At 40.2% G+C, this 16,963-nt stretch overlaps 1 protein-coding gene across 4 annotated transcripts in view; it reads right to left on the bottom strand.

Moving 5' to 3' along the window:
• CTNNA2 (catenin alpha 2) overlaps nt 1–16,963 on the bottom strand; it is a 1,640,869-nt gene that overhangs the window by 492,973 nt on the left and 1,130,933 nt on the right. Inside the window, exon 1 of one of the 4 annotated variants that reach the window (XM_033952705.1) lies at nt 1,607–1,711. The exons of the other annotated variants lie outside the window; for them this stretch is intronic. Coding sequence (XP_033808596.1) covers nt 1,607–1,696 — 90 coding nt within the window. The 5' untranslated portion in view covers nt 1,697–1,711. Of the gene's footprint in view, nt 1–1,606; nt 1,712–16,963 lie in introns of those variants that run through there. 4 annotated transcript variants of the gene reach the window in all.

The raw sequence follows: 16,963 nt of genomic DNA on the forward strand, positions 1-16,963 counted from the left end.
TCTAAGTAAAATATACATTAAACTGTATCAATAGGATTCAATGTATTTGCGTAAACTGATGATATTCAGCTGTTACATCCTATGGATTCCAACAACCATCAGGATGTCCAAATGATCACCAGTAAGCTTGAGCAAGAGCATCAGTGGCTTGATAGTAACAGGCTTGCTCTCAATGTGTCCAAATTGAAAGCAATGTTCTTCCAGTGGAAAGATGATCTAAAATTTGATTCACCCATTTCACTTAAAGGCAACATGCTTGAATCGGTCACATCTATTAAGATATTAGGTGTCATTTTCAATCATAAACTTTCATACCATAATCACATCAGCAGTATAGTTAAATCAACCTTTCTCAGATTGCACCAAATCTGTTCAGTCTCAAAATTTTTAGAGCCCAAATCACTTAACATACTAATACATTCCCTGGTAATATCTAAGATTGACTACTGCAACGTACTGTTTAAGAGAATTACACAAAAGTAAATACAATGCTTACAGTTTATACAAAATGCATCCATTAAACTAATTATGAAAGCAAAAAAATTTGATCACGTCTCGCCTCTATTAAAGAAATCCCACTGGCTTCCAGTCACTCATCGAATAATTTATAAAATATGCTTATTAACTTTTAAGACTCTTCTTTCCAAGGCACCAGCATTGTCACAAACGCCCCTCTGAGTGAAGTTGAAAGATGACAAAAACCTGTGATCTGACGTGTCCCCTATTAGCAGGGGAATCTTCAGGATTTTTAATTGGCCATAGGCACCTGCCTGGATCATGGGGCACAGGTAAGTATTTGCTTTATCTACAAATGCAAGCTCAGTCATAAAGTCATAAATCAAAAGTAGCTTTTATTTTGACCCAGTGGTCAAATGTGTAGCATAAGGAAAAATCAAATGGCATTTAGCTTTCACATCAGTTCCTCCAAAACAAAGGCAAAAGAAAAATATATGCATTTGGCAAACAGTACAAACAATTGGTTATGAGCCTGAAATCAGCTCTAGTCCAACACTGCAGTAAATGTCAGCAAGCATTCAGCTCTTTGTACAAGAGCACTGCCCTCATTCCTGACTGCAGTAAGTCATAGAAAAAATGAACTTTGGAAAAATAAATAAACTTATCTTGCACTGGACAATAAACTCTTGCCCAGCCTTTACATTAAAGCTGCTTCCAGGAAGCCAGAACTTCTCTGTGTCAGTTATGTTCCAGACAGCAAAAAAATATCCACAATACAATGCATACAGGAACTGTATATCTCAGGAGTAGAAAGCTTTTAATATTCTCCGAGGTTGTAAGAGTTATGCTGGTATTGCCAGGCTCCGTATAAGGCTTTTCAGTTGCTTTAGCAACCATTAGTATGCAGCTCAGCTGAACGGAGCCCTGTAATTGCTAGTAGTAATGGCAAACACAGTGTACTCTGGCCAGCCTTCAAAACACTGACTTTGCAAAGTTTTCTTCTGACTAAACACTGCATGAAATTGGCAGACTACATACACTCAGGTAAGCAAACTTCCCAATAAAAAATGCCAAACTCAAAATTATTGAACAAAAACATAGAATATAACATGTCAGAGGAAAAACTACCAGCTGTACAACAATCACTCACTGCTTTAGTTGGTCTCCATTTGCTCTGGCTGGCTTTCTGAGCTATTACAAGCTTCCAGGATCTCCATGCTCTCTCAAACCTCTGGAGCATGAGAGTTTGAGTTAGGGAAACTATTTTCTACCTCTGTCAAGGGCCAGTTCAAGACTTCAGGACCTGCCCTGTCTCTCCAAAAGCTTCTGCCTTGCTTCAGACTGCTGGAGTTTGTCTGCCAAATCACTCTCCATTCTCTTCACTACTTCCTTCAACCTGCCTTTAATAGGCCCAAAGCCACTCCCCTTCAGCCTGTAGAGGGGGATGGGCTTTGGTTCCACAGTAGGCTGTGCCAGCTCCAGCCTTCCCTGTCTGCTCTGCCTTAATCTCAAAGGCACAGCTCACCTGACTTTAGCTGCCCTAGCTGATGTACTGACAGGGTAAAGGGAGGTCAGTCTCAAGTTGCCCACTAGAGCTGATCTGGTCAGTTCTTCTGCACAGGATCTTCTTGCCTGCTCTAGGTGCAAAACCAGTGCAGGGCTAGGTTTGTCACAGAATTTATCGACTGACTCCTTTTCCCATACGCCTCCGCAAGATTACTCAGATCCAACAATCAACATTTATTGACAGTCCCTTCTCTTAAAATTATTAATACTCACCATCAGTACATCTTCTCAGTCACAGCGCCACAAACATGGAAATATCTTCCAATCCACTTAAGAGAAGAATGCTCTCTGGATAGATTTAAGATCAACTTAAAATGCTTTCTTTTTAAAGATGCCTTTGATCTTTAGCTCGTCAAGTCAGGCCTTTATCATTTTATTCAACGTTTCTCCTTCCTGCAGAGTTAATCTTCCTTTTTTTCTTTTGTTCTCTTTTTCTTTCATCTAATTACTTTCTATTGTTTCCAATGACTTCCTTACTCTCCGTTTTCTTTGGTCTTCTTCTTACCCATCCTGTTGTCCTCCCCTATCTATCTTCTTTTCTATCCAATATTGTATTTCGTCCCCTCCTCTCCTTTTGGTACGGTAAGTCCTGTGTGTTTTTGTACGTCTGATATATGGTACCCCCCTGAATGTTGTAAATTTTTTTAATCAATGTTCATCGCTATGAAGTATGATTAAACAATTTATCAAATTTTAAATAAAACTTGAAACTTGAACTGTCTATGCACAATTGTTTTTTTAAATTATTACCCGAGGTTTTTATGCCTATAATGTGATTTGCCCCCCTCTAGTTGGTGGAGGGTTTCTCCCTAATGGGGTTCTGAGGCTTTTCCTCCTTGTAAATAAGATTAACCTAGCCCTTCCATTACAATTTTTGCACAGCTGGTGTTTTGGTGTTTTTAGTAAGTAATTGTTCTAGCTGGGGGCATTTTGATTTATGATAGGAACTACCACTGCAGTTTCTTATGACTCTGGGCAAGTTACTTAACCCTCCATTGTCCCAGGTACAAATACTTAGGCCCACATTTATGAAGCCACAGTAGAATACTTTAGCGCAGGCTGGTGGGTAAAATGCTCTGACACTCATAGGAACTGAATGAGCATTGGAGCATTTACCTCACTTCCCCACGCTAAAATGCTCTACTACAGCTTAATGAAAGGAGCCTTTAAAATAATGGTATATATTGAAGAACTAAGGCCAGTACTGGGCAGTCTTGCATAATCTGTGTCCGAATATGGCTGTTTGGTTGAGGATGGGCTGGGGAAGGCTTCGACAGCTGGGATGGTTTAGATGGGCTGGAATGAGCTTTGATGGAGAATTCAGTAGATGGAACCTAAGCACAGTACCGGGCAGAGCTTTGGGTTCTAGCCCAGAAATAGCTAAGAAGAAAATTTAAATTAAATCAGTAATTTAAAGAAAGGGTAAGGTTGGGCAGACTGGATGGACCATTCAGATCGTTATCTGCCATCATCTACTATGTTACTATGATAGAGAAAGTACCTGCATATAATGTTTACAGTGCTGCATATATTCAGTAGGGCTATAGAAATAATCAGAAGTATATTACTTGTATATAGCAAATTTCCAAAACAAATCACACTAATACAACTTAAAATGTCTTCTATAAGCTCTTATGTAAGTCAAACACTAAAACTGATGTATAAAAACCTACTATACCAGAGAAAGCATCATACTGTATATGTTTGAAGGTGTGATAGTGGAATCCTATATGGACAAAGTAGGCTGTACATGGGCATTGTTACCATTGCATTTTGATGTCCATGCATATTTTATATAGAAAATATAATTTTTTTTCCCTCTAAGTTGATGGTATACCAAGAATATTAAAGGAACTGGCCTTTGCAGTCAACCTTTTACTACTGTATTTCCATCTCTTTTTCTAGCAAATCCAGGGCCCAGTGGTACTATCTCCTTTTGAAGAGGCAATAAGAAAGATGAAATTCATCCATAGCTTTCAAAGATAAGATGAAAAAATACAGTACATCAATTGAGAGGGTACTTTTAATGAGAAACTATGAGCCATTGAAGATTAAGCACCCCTTCATAAAAAAAGAAGCTATTACTGAGATAGGAAGCACACATTTCCTTTTCAACTATTCTGTAAAGTACTAATCAGGTCTAAGTTTATCGTGCATTCATACTAAGAACTAAAATTTGTTTAAAGTCGTTAATAATCATTACCAGTGGAAATAAAATAATTGTTTTATAATATTTGTATTTTCTGAAATATAATTTTTAGAAGACAGTTGCAATCAAATAGGGAGAAAACTCTACAATTCTCATGAGGGCAGAGAAATGTCCAAATCATGAGCTTGCCCTAGTCTTGCCCCGAAAATGCCTCCGATGCGCTCCCTTGCAATTTAAATGCACTGCAGACAAACAGCATAGAAATCTGATTACATACTGGGTTTCAAAATAGTGATTTGGAAGATTTGGTGAGAAAACCATCCATCTGCCACTTTTTGAACATTTATTTCTTTTTTGAAAGTGAGTTCCTTTGTGGATCTAGAAATTATGTACGTTTTGCTAAATATAGGTATGCACTTTTTATGATTCCATGCAGTCTCCAGCCTTTGCCATACTTAACCTCAGAGAGTTTTAGAACTAACACCCATCAGTGGTGTACTAAGGGTGAGCAGTGCCTGGGGTGGTAGCACCCCTCCCCTGCCCTCTGCCCCCCCCCCTGCCACACAAGCCTCCTTTCCCTTTCCCTGTACCTTTTTAACTTCTCCAGTGTGAGCAGCATGCCCACATCAGTGTCAGCTCACCCTTTGACGTCACTTCCTAGGCGTGGGTCCCAGGAGTGACATCGGAGAGAATGCCGATGCTGACACGGGCTGCGATCTCTCGCCGTGGAAGTAAAAAAGGTATGGGGGAAGGCAAGGGGGCACGTTCAGCAAGGAGAGAAGCAGGGGAGCGGGGTGGGGTGGAGTGGAGTGGACCCTTTGGAAGACCACACTCGGGGCACATCACACCCCCTGCACCCCACCTTACGATGCAACTTGTTATAACATCATATATTTGTCTGTATTATTTACCCCCCTCTGAAACTGCGATAGCAGTTTTTAGTGCGGTGAGCCGCGCTGCTTCTGACGCTCATAGAGTTCCTATGAGTGTCAGGAGCAGCACAGGCCATTCAGCACGGCTCTCAGAACATAAGAACATAAGAATTGCCGCTGCTGGGTCAGACCAGTTATCCATTGTGCCCAGCAGCCCTTAGGTCAAAGACCAGTGCCCTAACTGAGTCTAGCCCTACCTGCGTATGTTCTGGTTCAGCATGAACTTGTCTAAGTTTGTCTTGAATCCCTAGAAGATGTTTTCCCCTATAACAGCCTCTGGAAGAGCATTCCAGTTTTCTACCACTCTCTGGGTGAAGGAAAAACTTCCTTACGTTTGTACGGAATCTATCCCCTTTTAACTTTAGAGAGTGACCTCTCGTTCTCTCTACCTTGGAGAGGGTGAACAATGCAGTTTAATAGAAGAGGGGATTAGTGTGATTTTGTATGTGATTTCTGTTCCTCAATTAGATTTGTGGATAAGCGGGTTATAAATAATTTTAAATAAATAAACTCATGTTATTGAAACTGCATTTTCAGTAGGTTTCCTTATGTTGTTCCATGGTTCTATAAATCTGTATCCCACTCGACCTCATAAATCCAGAGCCTCACGGTTGCTTTTGCAAGTGGTGAAAGAGACAATAGAAAAAAATAACTTTCTCTGAATGGAACAGCTGGATCCTTTGATAATATCCTACTCATAGACAAATTATCCCTTCTGTGTGTTTGCTGAAAATTAACCTGCAGATGAAAACTTTGAAGAACTCCACGTCACTAACCAGAAGATATCAAACCTCATTGCTTGCACCAAAAGTCTATTAGCTGAAAGTATAAATAAGTAAGAGGCAGCTGACATTGATTCAGTGCTGAACATTGACAATAATGCACCTGCTGTGCATTCCTTGAGTAATAGAGACATTTCTGAAATGGTGTTAAATACAGATAAGTAAGAGGATAGGATGATGATGACATTGTGAAATCAGATGAAAATTAAAAATCCTCATGGATGATATGGTAAAAATAAAAATTTAATTGCTGGCATAGAACAATGTGCATTTACCAGCAGGCATGAGCTAATAGCAGTTTATTGCTATGACTTATTTCTATTACGCAGCTAGATGCACATTTCTATAGCACTGCAGCACTGTACATTACAACATTCAAGAGACAGTCCCTGCTCAGTAGAGCTTACAATTTAATCAAACAGACATACAGGACAAGTAGGAGATTAGGGAGTTTCTCAGGCTTGGGTGCTTTACAAGCAAGTGAGGGATTGTGGTTGTGAGTAATGAAGATATTGTATACAGAAAAGAGTAGCCATGCCTGAAGTGGACTACTGAAATTGAGATTGTGTTTGAACAGTACTGAACCCGTGAGGAAACAGGCTTGCTTCCCTTGTACATAGTAATAAAGTTTCCCTTTTGACCTGACACTGCCCTCTGGTGTGTTTTATGAGGGTTCCATGCCTCCTTTCCAAGTCACATTACCACACCCTTTTTTAAAGAAATTTAGTGTATTAGCTCAATAACATATTACAGAATAAACCCCCTGGTGCTGGATTAAAGTATTAAACTTAATAATGAAGTTGATGCTGGTGAGTTGTGACCGGTGAAATGGGTTTCCCAGTAGAAATGCAACATCAACCAGGAAGTTTAACATAAAAAACAGTATTTATAATAAATATTCAGATGTTAAATGATTATTATTTTAATCTCAAAGCTTTCAGATATCAAATTAACATATATGAGGGCTGTTAAAAAAGTATCAGACCTTAATTTTTCTTGCGTAAACAAATAAAGCTAGGGAGGCGTGGTTTGGTGCACATATGTAGGCGACCCTAATGCGCATGCTTGAATTTTTTCCTGCCTACAGAAGCTGTCAATCGTCAGCATACCGCTGATGAGTGAGGAAGTCTAAGTGAGCGCTGTCCAATTTTCATTTTTTTGACAAAATGACAGAAAAAGTTGAACAACGCTACTGAATTAAATTTTGTGTAGAGCTTTGCGATTCCCAAGTGGAAACGATCTGCAAGATTCAACAAGCATTAGGGGACGAAGCAATGGGCACCACACAGATAAAGGATAGCCGCACATCAGTGGAGAGTGAAGCACGTTCTGGTAGGCCCTCAACATTCAGAAATAAGATCATCATTGACCAAGTGAGGTACCTAGTGATGCAGAATCATCGAATCACCAAGGGGTACTACCAAGAGATTCTGCATCGCCTTTGCAACGCTGTAAGATGTAAACGGCAAGACCTGTGGGCAGCGGGCAATTGGCAGCTCCATCATAACGCACCTGCCCATTTTTCACATTTGATATGGAGTTTCCTGGCCAAACCCAACACTGATTCCTCAGGCTCCCTACTCTCCGGACATAGCTCTTTGTGACTTCTGGTTTTTCCCCAAGCTGAAAATGCCCCTGAAAGGGACCAGATTTCAGTCAAGAGAAGACTTCATGCAGAATACGACGGATCAGTTGCGATTAATCTCAAAAGAGGCGTTCCAACACTGCTTCGGACAGTGGTAGAATCATTGGAAGAAGTGTGTGGCAGCCCAGGGGGACTACTTTGAAGGAGATTAGTATAAGATTGTTGTATCTGAATACGAGTATTTTTTTATTAATAAAGGTCTGATACTTTATGAACAGCCCTCGTAAATATTTCAATAACTGGTCTGCAAGTTTACAATAGCTTTATCTTCAACAACCTCAAGAACTTCACATAAATTTTTTACTTATAACTATTTACTTATAACTTTTACTTATAACTATAATAGCTTCCTTCACCTCACTCGTTAACCATACCGGCGCTACCATTTGGTCTTCTTTCATCCTTTTTTAATACATGGAATATATGTAGTCTGGGCTTCCAGGATGGTATTTTTGAATAATATCGAAGCCTGATGTATATTTTTTGACCTTTGCAGCTGCTACTCTAAGGGCTCCTTTTACTAAGATGCATTAGGCTTTAACGCATGGAATAGCGCACGCTACAATGCTGCGCACATTAGACGCTAATGCCAGCATTGAGCTGGCGTTAGTTCTAGCCGCATAGCATGGGGTTAGTGCGCGCTAATCTGCTGCATGTGCTAAAAACGCTAGCACATCTTAGTAAAAGGAGCCCTAAGTTTCTTTTCACCATTCTCCTCATGTTATCATAATAATAATAACTTTATTTTGTATACCACAATCCCAGAAGCAGTTCAGAGCGGTTTACAGAGGAAGAGACTGTACACAGACATCGATGTTACAGAGAATATTGTCAATTACATTGGTAGAATAGTCGGATATGAAATAAGTAGATCAGAGATACAAGACAGGGAGGAGTCAGAGAAATTTGTCATAATCGCCTTTTTATAAATTAAATGTTGTTGTATTGGATTTCCTGTGTGAACTTATTCCAGGGATTATATCACTGTTATCAAGCGTCCTTAGCACCATTACCTCTCACACCAATTAATGCCCTCCACTAAGAACTATATCTAGAATTGTTTCACCTCTTGTCAGTTCCTGAATCTGCTGCTCCATAAAGCAATCCTTGATTTCATCAAGGAATTTTATCTCCCTAGCATGCCTTGATGTTACACATGCTGTATTTATCTTTCCTTCAGTCAAAGGTTGTCAATATTAAAAAATATTAACAATATCTTCTGTAATTTCAAGATGCAATATAGGATAAAGATTTTAATTTTCTAATAGCGATCTGTTGCTCATATCAGCATTTTTGGAGATAATTGAAAACATATTTGTTTATAAGATTTTTAAGAAATTAATGTATTATATTCAACTTTACTGTATATGTGCAGTTTTTAAATTCTATTTTGTTAACCACATAGAACATAATGGTATTGTGGTATAGAAATTTTTTTTTTGTTATATTATTTACTCAATCAAATATTGGGGTGTTTGAAATCAACCATACAGAAAGTACATACCCTATTAGGCATACCAGGAGACCCCTTTCGAAACTATAAATCCCCAAAAGTTTACTAAAAAACTAAACAAAGCAAAAAAAATATATGAAGTGGAAAAAAAACTTCAGTTGAGCTTCATAGGTAACCCCCCCCCCCAAAAAAAACCAACAAAAAACAACTCCACTCCATTTAAAGTCCAAGACTTCTGTCCTGAAGAGCATTCCTATATCCACCACTGTTTACTATATGGGGCACAATTACAGTTGGTTAAGGTGGAGCCCATCTTTGTGGAATAGGATCCCCCTTTCCCAGTATTTTGTCCAGTTCTTAACAAATCTAAACCCCTCCTCCCTGCACCACCTCATCCATGCATTGAGACTCCGGAGTTCTGTCTGTCTCTTGGGTCCTGCGCGTAGAACAGAGATCACTTCTGAAAATGCTACCCTGGGGGTTCTGGATTTTAGCTTCCTACCTAAGAGCCTAAATTTGGCTTCCAGAACTTCTCTACCGCATTTCCCTATGTCATTGGTACCCACATGTACCAAGACAGCAGGTTCTTCCCAATCACTGTCTAAAATATTTTCTAGGTGATACATGAAGTCTGCCATTTTTGCACTGGACAGGCAAGTGACTAAGCAATCCTCACATCCACCAGCCACCCAGCTATCTACATGCCTAATGATCAAATGTCCCATCATAACGGCCCTTTGCTGGCAGCAATGCAGTTGGAGGTCTCCTGCTCAGCTTTGACCAAGTGAGTGCCCCCAAACGACTGCTTTACGTAACTTGGTGTTGAACGAGAGCAACAGTACCAAGTAACAGGCATTTGGAGATGCAGATCTCCCATAAGAACCATAGAAGATACATGTTGCTTCTGAGCAACAATGCCAAATAAAGGGTTAATAAGCGTGTACTTATGCCTTGCATATACAAAACTGTTCTACATCTAGCCTTTGTATACACATTAAAATGTACATTTGCCAACTAATAAGTTCATTGTTATGAAATTTACAAGTAGACAAAGATTTGGAGGACCACAGAATCTTGTCTGTTTAGAAAATACAACAGAATTAAAGCTGTCATCTCGTACATCATTCATTACCTTTTTTTTTTTTTTTTTTTTAGTCTGGCACTGCATACTGCATGCTTTTGACTTGTTTTAATGAAGTAGACTTAATTTCTTTATAAAACGATTGTGTTCATTGAAAGATACAGTTACCGGATAGAAACATTTAGTTTCAATCAAACAAAGGCTAAGAGGGACGAGTTGACAAAATCATTTGTTTATAGTGATGGGAGTATGGGCATAAGGCATTCTTCCAATGGCTTAAGTAGATGCGGGACATGAGGATATTAATTGCACGAGACGAGGCTTTAGAGTCATTAGTGCAATGTTATCACTCTATTGTATCCAATTAAGGCTATGCATCAATGTAAATGACTGCTAGACAGAAAGAGAGTCCAGTGAAAGCAATAGCATCACCATCTAAATTCTTCAGTAGTTTATACTAGCTTAAAATGATTTGCTTTCGACTAAGAAGTAGAATACTATAATGAGATATTATTGACAAAGAATACCTTTAACCATCTCCCTTCCCCCTCCCCTAGAGGGGGAAAAAAAAACACCCAACACACATACACATACATCAAAATTTGGCTACAGATTTCTTGTGCAGAATTTCAAGATGACTGCAGGAAATAGCTGCTGCTAAGAATGCCTTTCATCCTGTCTGCAGTTGTTACCAGCCTCCAAGATTCTAATGGGGAAGAGAAAAGACAGTGTCCACACACACCTCCCCATAACTTCTCAAACACCGGAGGCTTTATGATAATATAGGGCTCGATGTTCAAAAGATAAAAACATCCAAAATACGGCACAAAGTTGCATTTGGATGTTTGGTTTATTACAATATCCAAAGCGCCATTTTTGAAACACATTTTTAGATGGTTTTCTATGCTGTTTTTCTGCAGTGCATCTAACGGGCTCCTTTTCCAAAGGTGTGCTAGCGTTTTTAGCACAAGATTAGCGCGCACCGTAGCGTGTGCTAGCCGAAAAAGTACCGCCTGCTTACAAAGAGGCGGTAGCGGCTAGCGCACATGGCATTTTAGCACGTGCTAAGTGCGCGCTAAAACCGCTAGCGCACCTTTGGAAAAGGAGCCCTAAATCTCAAAGGGGCATTTTGAGTGGGTGCTCAATGGCTACACAAAGCCTTTATCGGGAGTGACGCAACTAGAAATAGATTTAGCCTTGAGATAGTGTCAAGAAAAGGGTGGAATAACTTGTAAGTTTCATGGCTCTATCTCTTCTTGGCTGGGATGAGAACTTTTCAGCGGCCCCTCGTATGATTTGGACATTTTTCTGCACTTTTGGCACATTGTGATATTTGGGGAAATCCATTGCTTATTCCTAGGATAAGCAGCATAAAATCTGTTTTACTACTTGGGAATCTAGCTAGGTACTTGGGACCTGGGTTGGCCACTGTTGGAAACATGATCCTGGGCTTGATGGACCTTCAGTCTGTCCCAGTATGGAAATTCTTATGTTCATAACTATTTGAGACTTGTGCAGATGGGATCAGACAAGAGTTTGTGGGGTCAGGGTGGGGATGGGGGACCAAGCTAACAGGGATGGGGACTGAGTTTGTGGGGATGGGGTGGGGATTGAAACTGAGTTTGCAAGGACGGAGTGGGAATGGGGACAGAGTTCACGGGGACAAAGTTTTTCCACGTGTCATTCTCTAATACTGGTGATGGATAGAGGAGAGATTTGAGAGAGATGGGTGGACTGTGGGATGAGTGATGAACACTGGTGCAGCATGGAGAAGCTGTTTGATAGGGTAGGAAGGCTTTGCTCTTATTATGCTCTGCATCATATGAGTTCTTAAGGCAGCATTACAGTATGTAGTAGAACTGGTAGCATCAATTACTATTTTCGGTGAATTGCTTTAGAACTTACTGTGGATAGCTCACACAGTTCTGAGTTTTGCTCTTCAATATTAATAATAGGCCCAACAATTGTCCCTTTCTATTCATTCCCTCCTTCCTATGTCCTTAGTGCCCCCAGTGCCACCTTCCTATGTCCTTAGTGCCCCTTCCCATGTCCTTAATGCCCCCAGTGCATCCTTCCTATGTCCTTAGTGCCCCTTCCTGTGTTCTTAGTGCCCCCAGTGCTCCCAGCCACCCTGTTAATAGGCCTTCAATAACTGACCTCATGACAACCCAATATGCTGGTATACGCAATATATATATTTTATTAATAATCAATAACAGGTTACAAGAACAAATCTCTTTAGCATATAGAGCTGACAGATAATATACTTCAAGCGCTTGAGTATACCTGGATGTCTGTCCTGCCTAAAGCCTCAAAAGGTTGTCCTTTTGTATATTTCTGACAGTCTGAGACCACGTTGGTACATATTATGTATGTGATTGTTATTGGACATACACAGTTTGTCATAATGGTCATTTTTTTTATCATTTCATTAATTGGACAATATTTTTACTTTCCTAAGTAATATTGCGTGTGATATCCTTGTTTACCAAAAGGTTCTTATCTATTTCCCGACATAGTCTTTTTAATATCAAGGTTTCTCAATTTTTCCGTGCAAGGTCCACCCATTCTTTATTTGTACAATAATTCATTTTATGTTCTTTGATTAAGATATGTGGTAATTCCCTTTTGTGCTGGTAATTTTATTCTTACAAAATGGACTTCTCTATTTCAGCAGATGTTTACTGACTTCTGTATGAAGAATGGGTTCCGCTTGGCTTGTTTGGCTTGCTAATTTTATCAGAGTTAAGAGTTTGTGAGGACTGTAATATTTCAAAGTATTCTCAGGCCTGTAAAATATATTGCCATTTTCCTATCATTCTGGGGATTTCAGGGAGCTCTGCCTTCACCTCCAGTTTCATGGAAGTCTTACCTTCTTCACCTGTACACACCTGTACAGGTCTTTCTCCTCCCCCTCCTTCCTCACTTCCCATGTCCTTAGTGGCCCCAGTGCCTCCTTCCTATGTACTTAGTGCCCCTTCCTATATCCTTAGTGTCCTCAGTGCCTCCTTGCTATGTCCCCGTCACTGCCTTCCAGCCTTTGTCCCACCCCTCCCCCGAAGCCAGCCTACCTGCCTGCTGCACCAAAGCCTGCCTGCCTACCTCCCTCTCTCCCTGACACACCAAAGCCGCCAAAGCCTCCCTGCTTCCCTCCTTCCCTCCCTCCAACGCCAATTCAAACCTCCATCTGTCCGCTGCCACTGCATCTTCTTCTTGCCGCCCAGAAGCCTTCTTCCTGACATCAATTCTGACATCAGAGAGGATGTTTTGGGCCTGTCAACCACTGCCTGGTTGGCCCGGCAGACAGGGGTTTGAATTGGCACTGGAGGGAGGAAGGAGGGAGGGGAAGTGATCGTCTGTCCCGTTGTCTCCGTGCACAGCTTCAGGACGCTGTCCATGAAAACGGGACATTTCGGCGACCCGAAGCAGTGAGTCAGGACAACGGGATGGCTGGTCCAATAATGGGACAGTCCCGTTTAAAACAGGATGTATGGTCACCTTAATTATTCTACAAGTTCTGGGGCTCATAATCGAAATATAAACACATCTAAAAACTCATCCAAGTTGATACTTAGATGTTCTGATAGATCATCCAAGTGCCGATAATCATACCAACGTTCTAGATGTGTTATGGGACTTTGTATGCCTCTGAATGCCGCTGTGTCCACAGAGCTGAAAGGGGTGTATCTGAAGGAGTGGTTAGGGTAGCATGTGGGTGCGATGGGGGCCAACCTAATCTTAGGCCCTCTTTTATCAAACTGCGATAGCAGTTCTTAGTGCAGGGAGCCACGCTGAATGGGATGAAATTAAGTTTGGAAGGTAGAATGTCGACTAGGCATGCTAGGATCAGAGCATCAATGATATCTGTGGCTGGTGTATAACTATGGAATGCCTTGCCAGATATCTTGCTGTTTTGTATGGGGAGGATGAATTTTAAGAAAATGCTGAAAACTCAATTATTTGCCAATGCCTTCTTATGCTAAGATATATTTCCGTTGATAATTGCCTTTTAGAATTTTTCTGACATCAGTATATGATTAAAAGCTTTCTTGTACTTCTGAATTGATTGAATTTGTGCTCTATCCTTATTATAATAGGGATGATTAATGATGCTGTCTTGACATGTCTATGTTATATGTGATAATCGGAGGGAAACAAGATTTTATGAATGTGATATGGAAACCGCATAGTCGTATGCGATATATTAATTTTTTAATAAATAAATAAATTAAGTTCCTAAAATTAAAGGCTCAGCAATGTTGAAAAATTGCTCTCTAAAAGGATAACTGGGTACCTCCATTAAAGTGCTCTGACTATAACGGTGGGATTCTATTCTATTCTGGGCACCCAGAGTCCATTCTGGAATATTAGTGTAACCTGACACTGCCACATCTAACATAGACCTGGCATAACTGTGAACATGTAAATGTAACAGGAATAAGTGTAACTCACAGTATTCTATAAGTCAGGGGCAGAAGCGGGAATCCTGTTTGTGTGCTATATGCTACATAAGGTATATAAGAATAGCACTATTGTGGGTAAATGTACATTCTTAACATTTATAAGTGCAAGGGACACAGAAACAGTCTTCTAATTTACAGAGCTGCCCTTATATTTGATAAATACCAGTTACTTATGGCAGTTTATAATAAAGCTTTTCTGCCTCCTAGGATTATTACTTCTTCCCCTCACTGGAAATCTGATTCTCTATCGTAGGATCCTACTCTATTAAAATAATCTGTTACAGCTATTTAAATCCTGCAGCTAAATTTATGTTTTTTACTGGATGTAAATGTGACATGCTCTGGCTTTGCATAAACTACCTGTTAGGAATATCGCTTGCTGAAATATGGGACCATATGTGCATCAGGAAACATCATGTGTAAAGTAAATTAAAAGAAGGCTTATAATTAGGCAGTGAGGAAATTACTGCAGACCTGTAGGAGTAAATCTGCAATATTACAACATTCTCCATTTCCTCCAAAGCACTTTAGCGTGCCATAAAACCCCTAGTGTCACAGTGATAAACATCCAGAAGAAACACATTTTGTGAGAGACATGAATAAGGAGGCAGGAATTCAGATCAGCCTTATAAACTCAAGTCAATATGGTCACAAAGACAAAACTTAGAAACCAATTCAATTTCTCTTTTCCCGAGATTATATGACCTTCAGGCTTTCAGGACAACATACTAAACAGAAAAAGGAACATTTATTATTTTTTTTTTTACATACTGGGATAGACCGAAGGTCCATCAAGCCCAGTATCATCTCAAACTGAATATTGCTAAAACTGAACTCCTTATCTTTCCTCCTAAACCCACCTACATTACATTACATTACATTAGGGACTTCTATTCCGTAATGTAATGTAATGTAGGCAGGTTTAGGAGGAAAGATAAGGAGTTCCGTTTTAGCCATATTCAGTTTGAGATGATACTGGGCTTGATGGACCTTCGGTCTATCCCAGTATATAAAAAAAAAAATAATAATTTTTCCTTTTTCTGTTTAGTATGTTGTCCTGAAAGCCTGAAGGTCGTATAATCTCGGGAAAAGAGAAATTGAATTGGTTTCTACCCCCTCTCACCATTCTCTATTTCTGTGACTAACATTATCCTCCTCCCTGTCTCGTCGGACACACTACCAAAACCCTTGTCCACACTCTCATCACCTCGTGCTTAGACTACTGCAATGTACTTCTCTCAGGCCTCCCGCGCAACCGGCTCTCGCCTGTTCAATCCGTTCAAAATTCTGATGCACGACTCATATTCCGTGACAGCCATTATTCTCACATTACCCCTCTCATCAAGTTGTTCCTTTGGCTCCCTGTCCATTTCCGAATACAGTTTAAACTCCTCTTGCTGATTTACAAGTGCATTTGCTCTGAAGCCTTCCAATATCTCTCCTTGCTTATCTCCCCCTATGCTCCTTCCTCCCCCCCCCGTGATCTCTGCTCATCGGGCAAGCCCCTTTTATCTGTACCCTTCTCTTCCACTGCCAGCTCCAGACTCTGTCCCTTCTTTCTTGCAGCGCCGTATGCCTGGAATAGGCTGCCTGAATCAATACGTCATGCTCTGTTCCTGGCAGAGTTCAAATCCAAGCTAAAGGCCCACTTTTGTGAAACTGTTTTCAACTCTTAACTCCTACTCACTCCTGCCAGATACCTATACCCACTATAATCTCCCCAACCCTGAAATGTGCTATCTAAATTAGATTGTAAGCTCTTCAGAGAAGGGACTGTCTATTTTATGTTAAAATGTACAGCGCTCTGTATGCCTTTCAGTTCTATAGAAATAATAAATAGTAGTAGTAGTAGTAGTTTCCAACAGTGGTCAATCCAGGTCACAATTACCTGGCAAGATCCCAAAAGAGTAAAACAGATTTTATGTTGCCTATCCTAGAAATAAACAGCGGATTTTCCCAAGTCCATCTTAATAATGGACTATGGGCTTCTCTTTTAGGACATTATCCAAACTGGTTTTTTTTTTTTAAAGCCCTGCAAGGCTAACTTCTTTTACCAAATTCTCTGGCAACAAATTCCAGAGTTCAATTACATGTTGATTGAAGATATATTTTTTTCTGGTTTTGTTTTAACAGGGTGCCTCCATTTAGGTGACCTAATGACACAAAATGAGAACCTCTGCTATAAGGATACTTGGGTGCTCAAGTGTCCTTCTGCATTTTGGTATACTGATTCCACTAGTATTCTAGATGGTTTGTAGTTTGTGTAAGTGTTAGTGCCTAAATGTGACATTTATGCCCTCAGTTTCCATGATTTTGCAAGTGTCTGCCCTGCCTATGCTCCTCCCCTATGAGTGCCCTCTTGCAGTTCTTCACTATACCATTTGCATACTTAATTATCGAACAGCACTTAGGCGTGACAGTGCCGTTTATTTGGAG

This window comes from Geotrypetes seraphini, chromosome 1 (genome assembly GCF_902459505.1).
Source record: "Geotrypetes seraphini chromosome 1, aGeoSer1.1, whole genome shotgun sequence".
NCBI classification, from domain to species: Eukaryota; Metazoa; Chordata; class Amphibia; order Gymnophiona; family Dermophiidae; genus Geotrypetes; species Geotrypetes seraphini.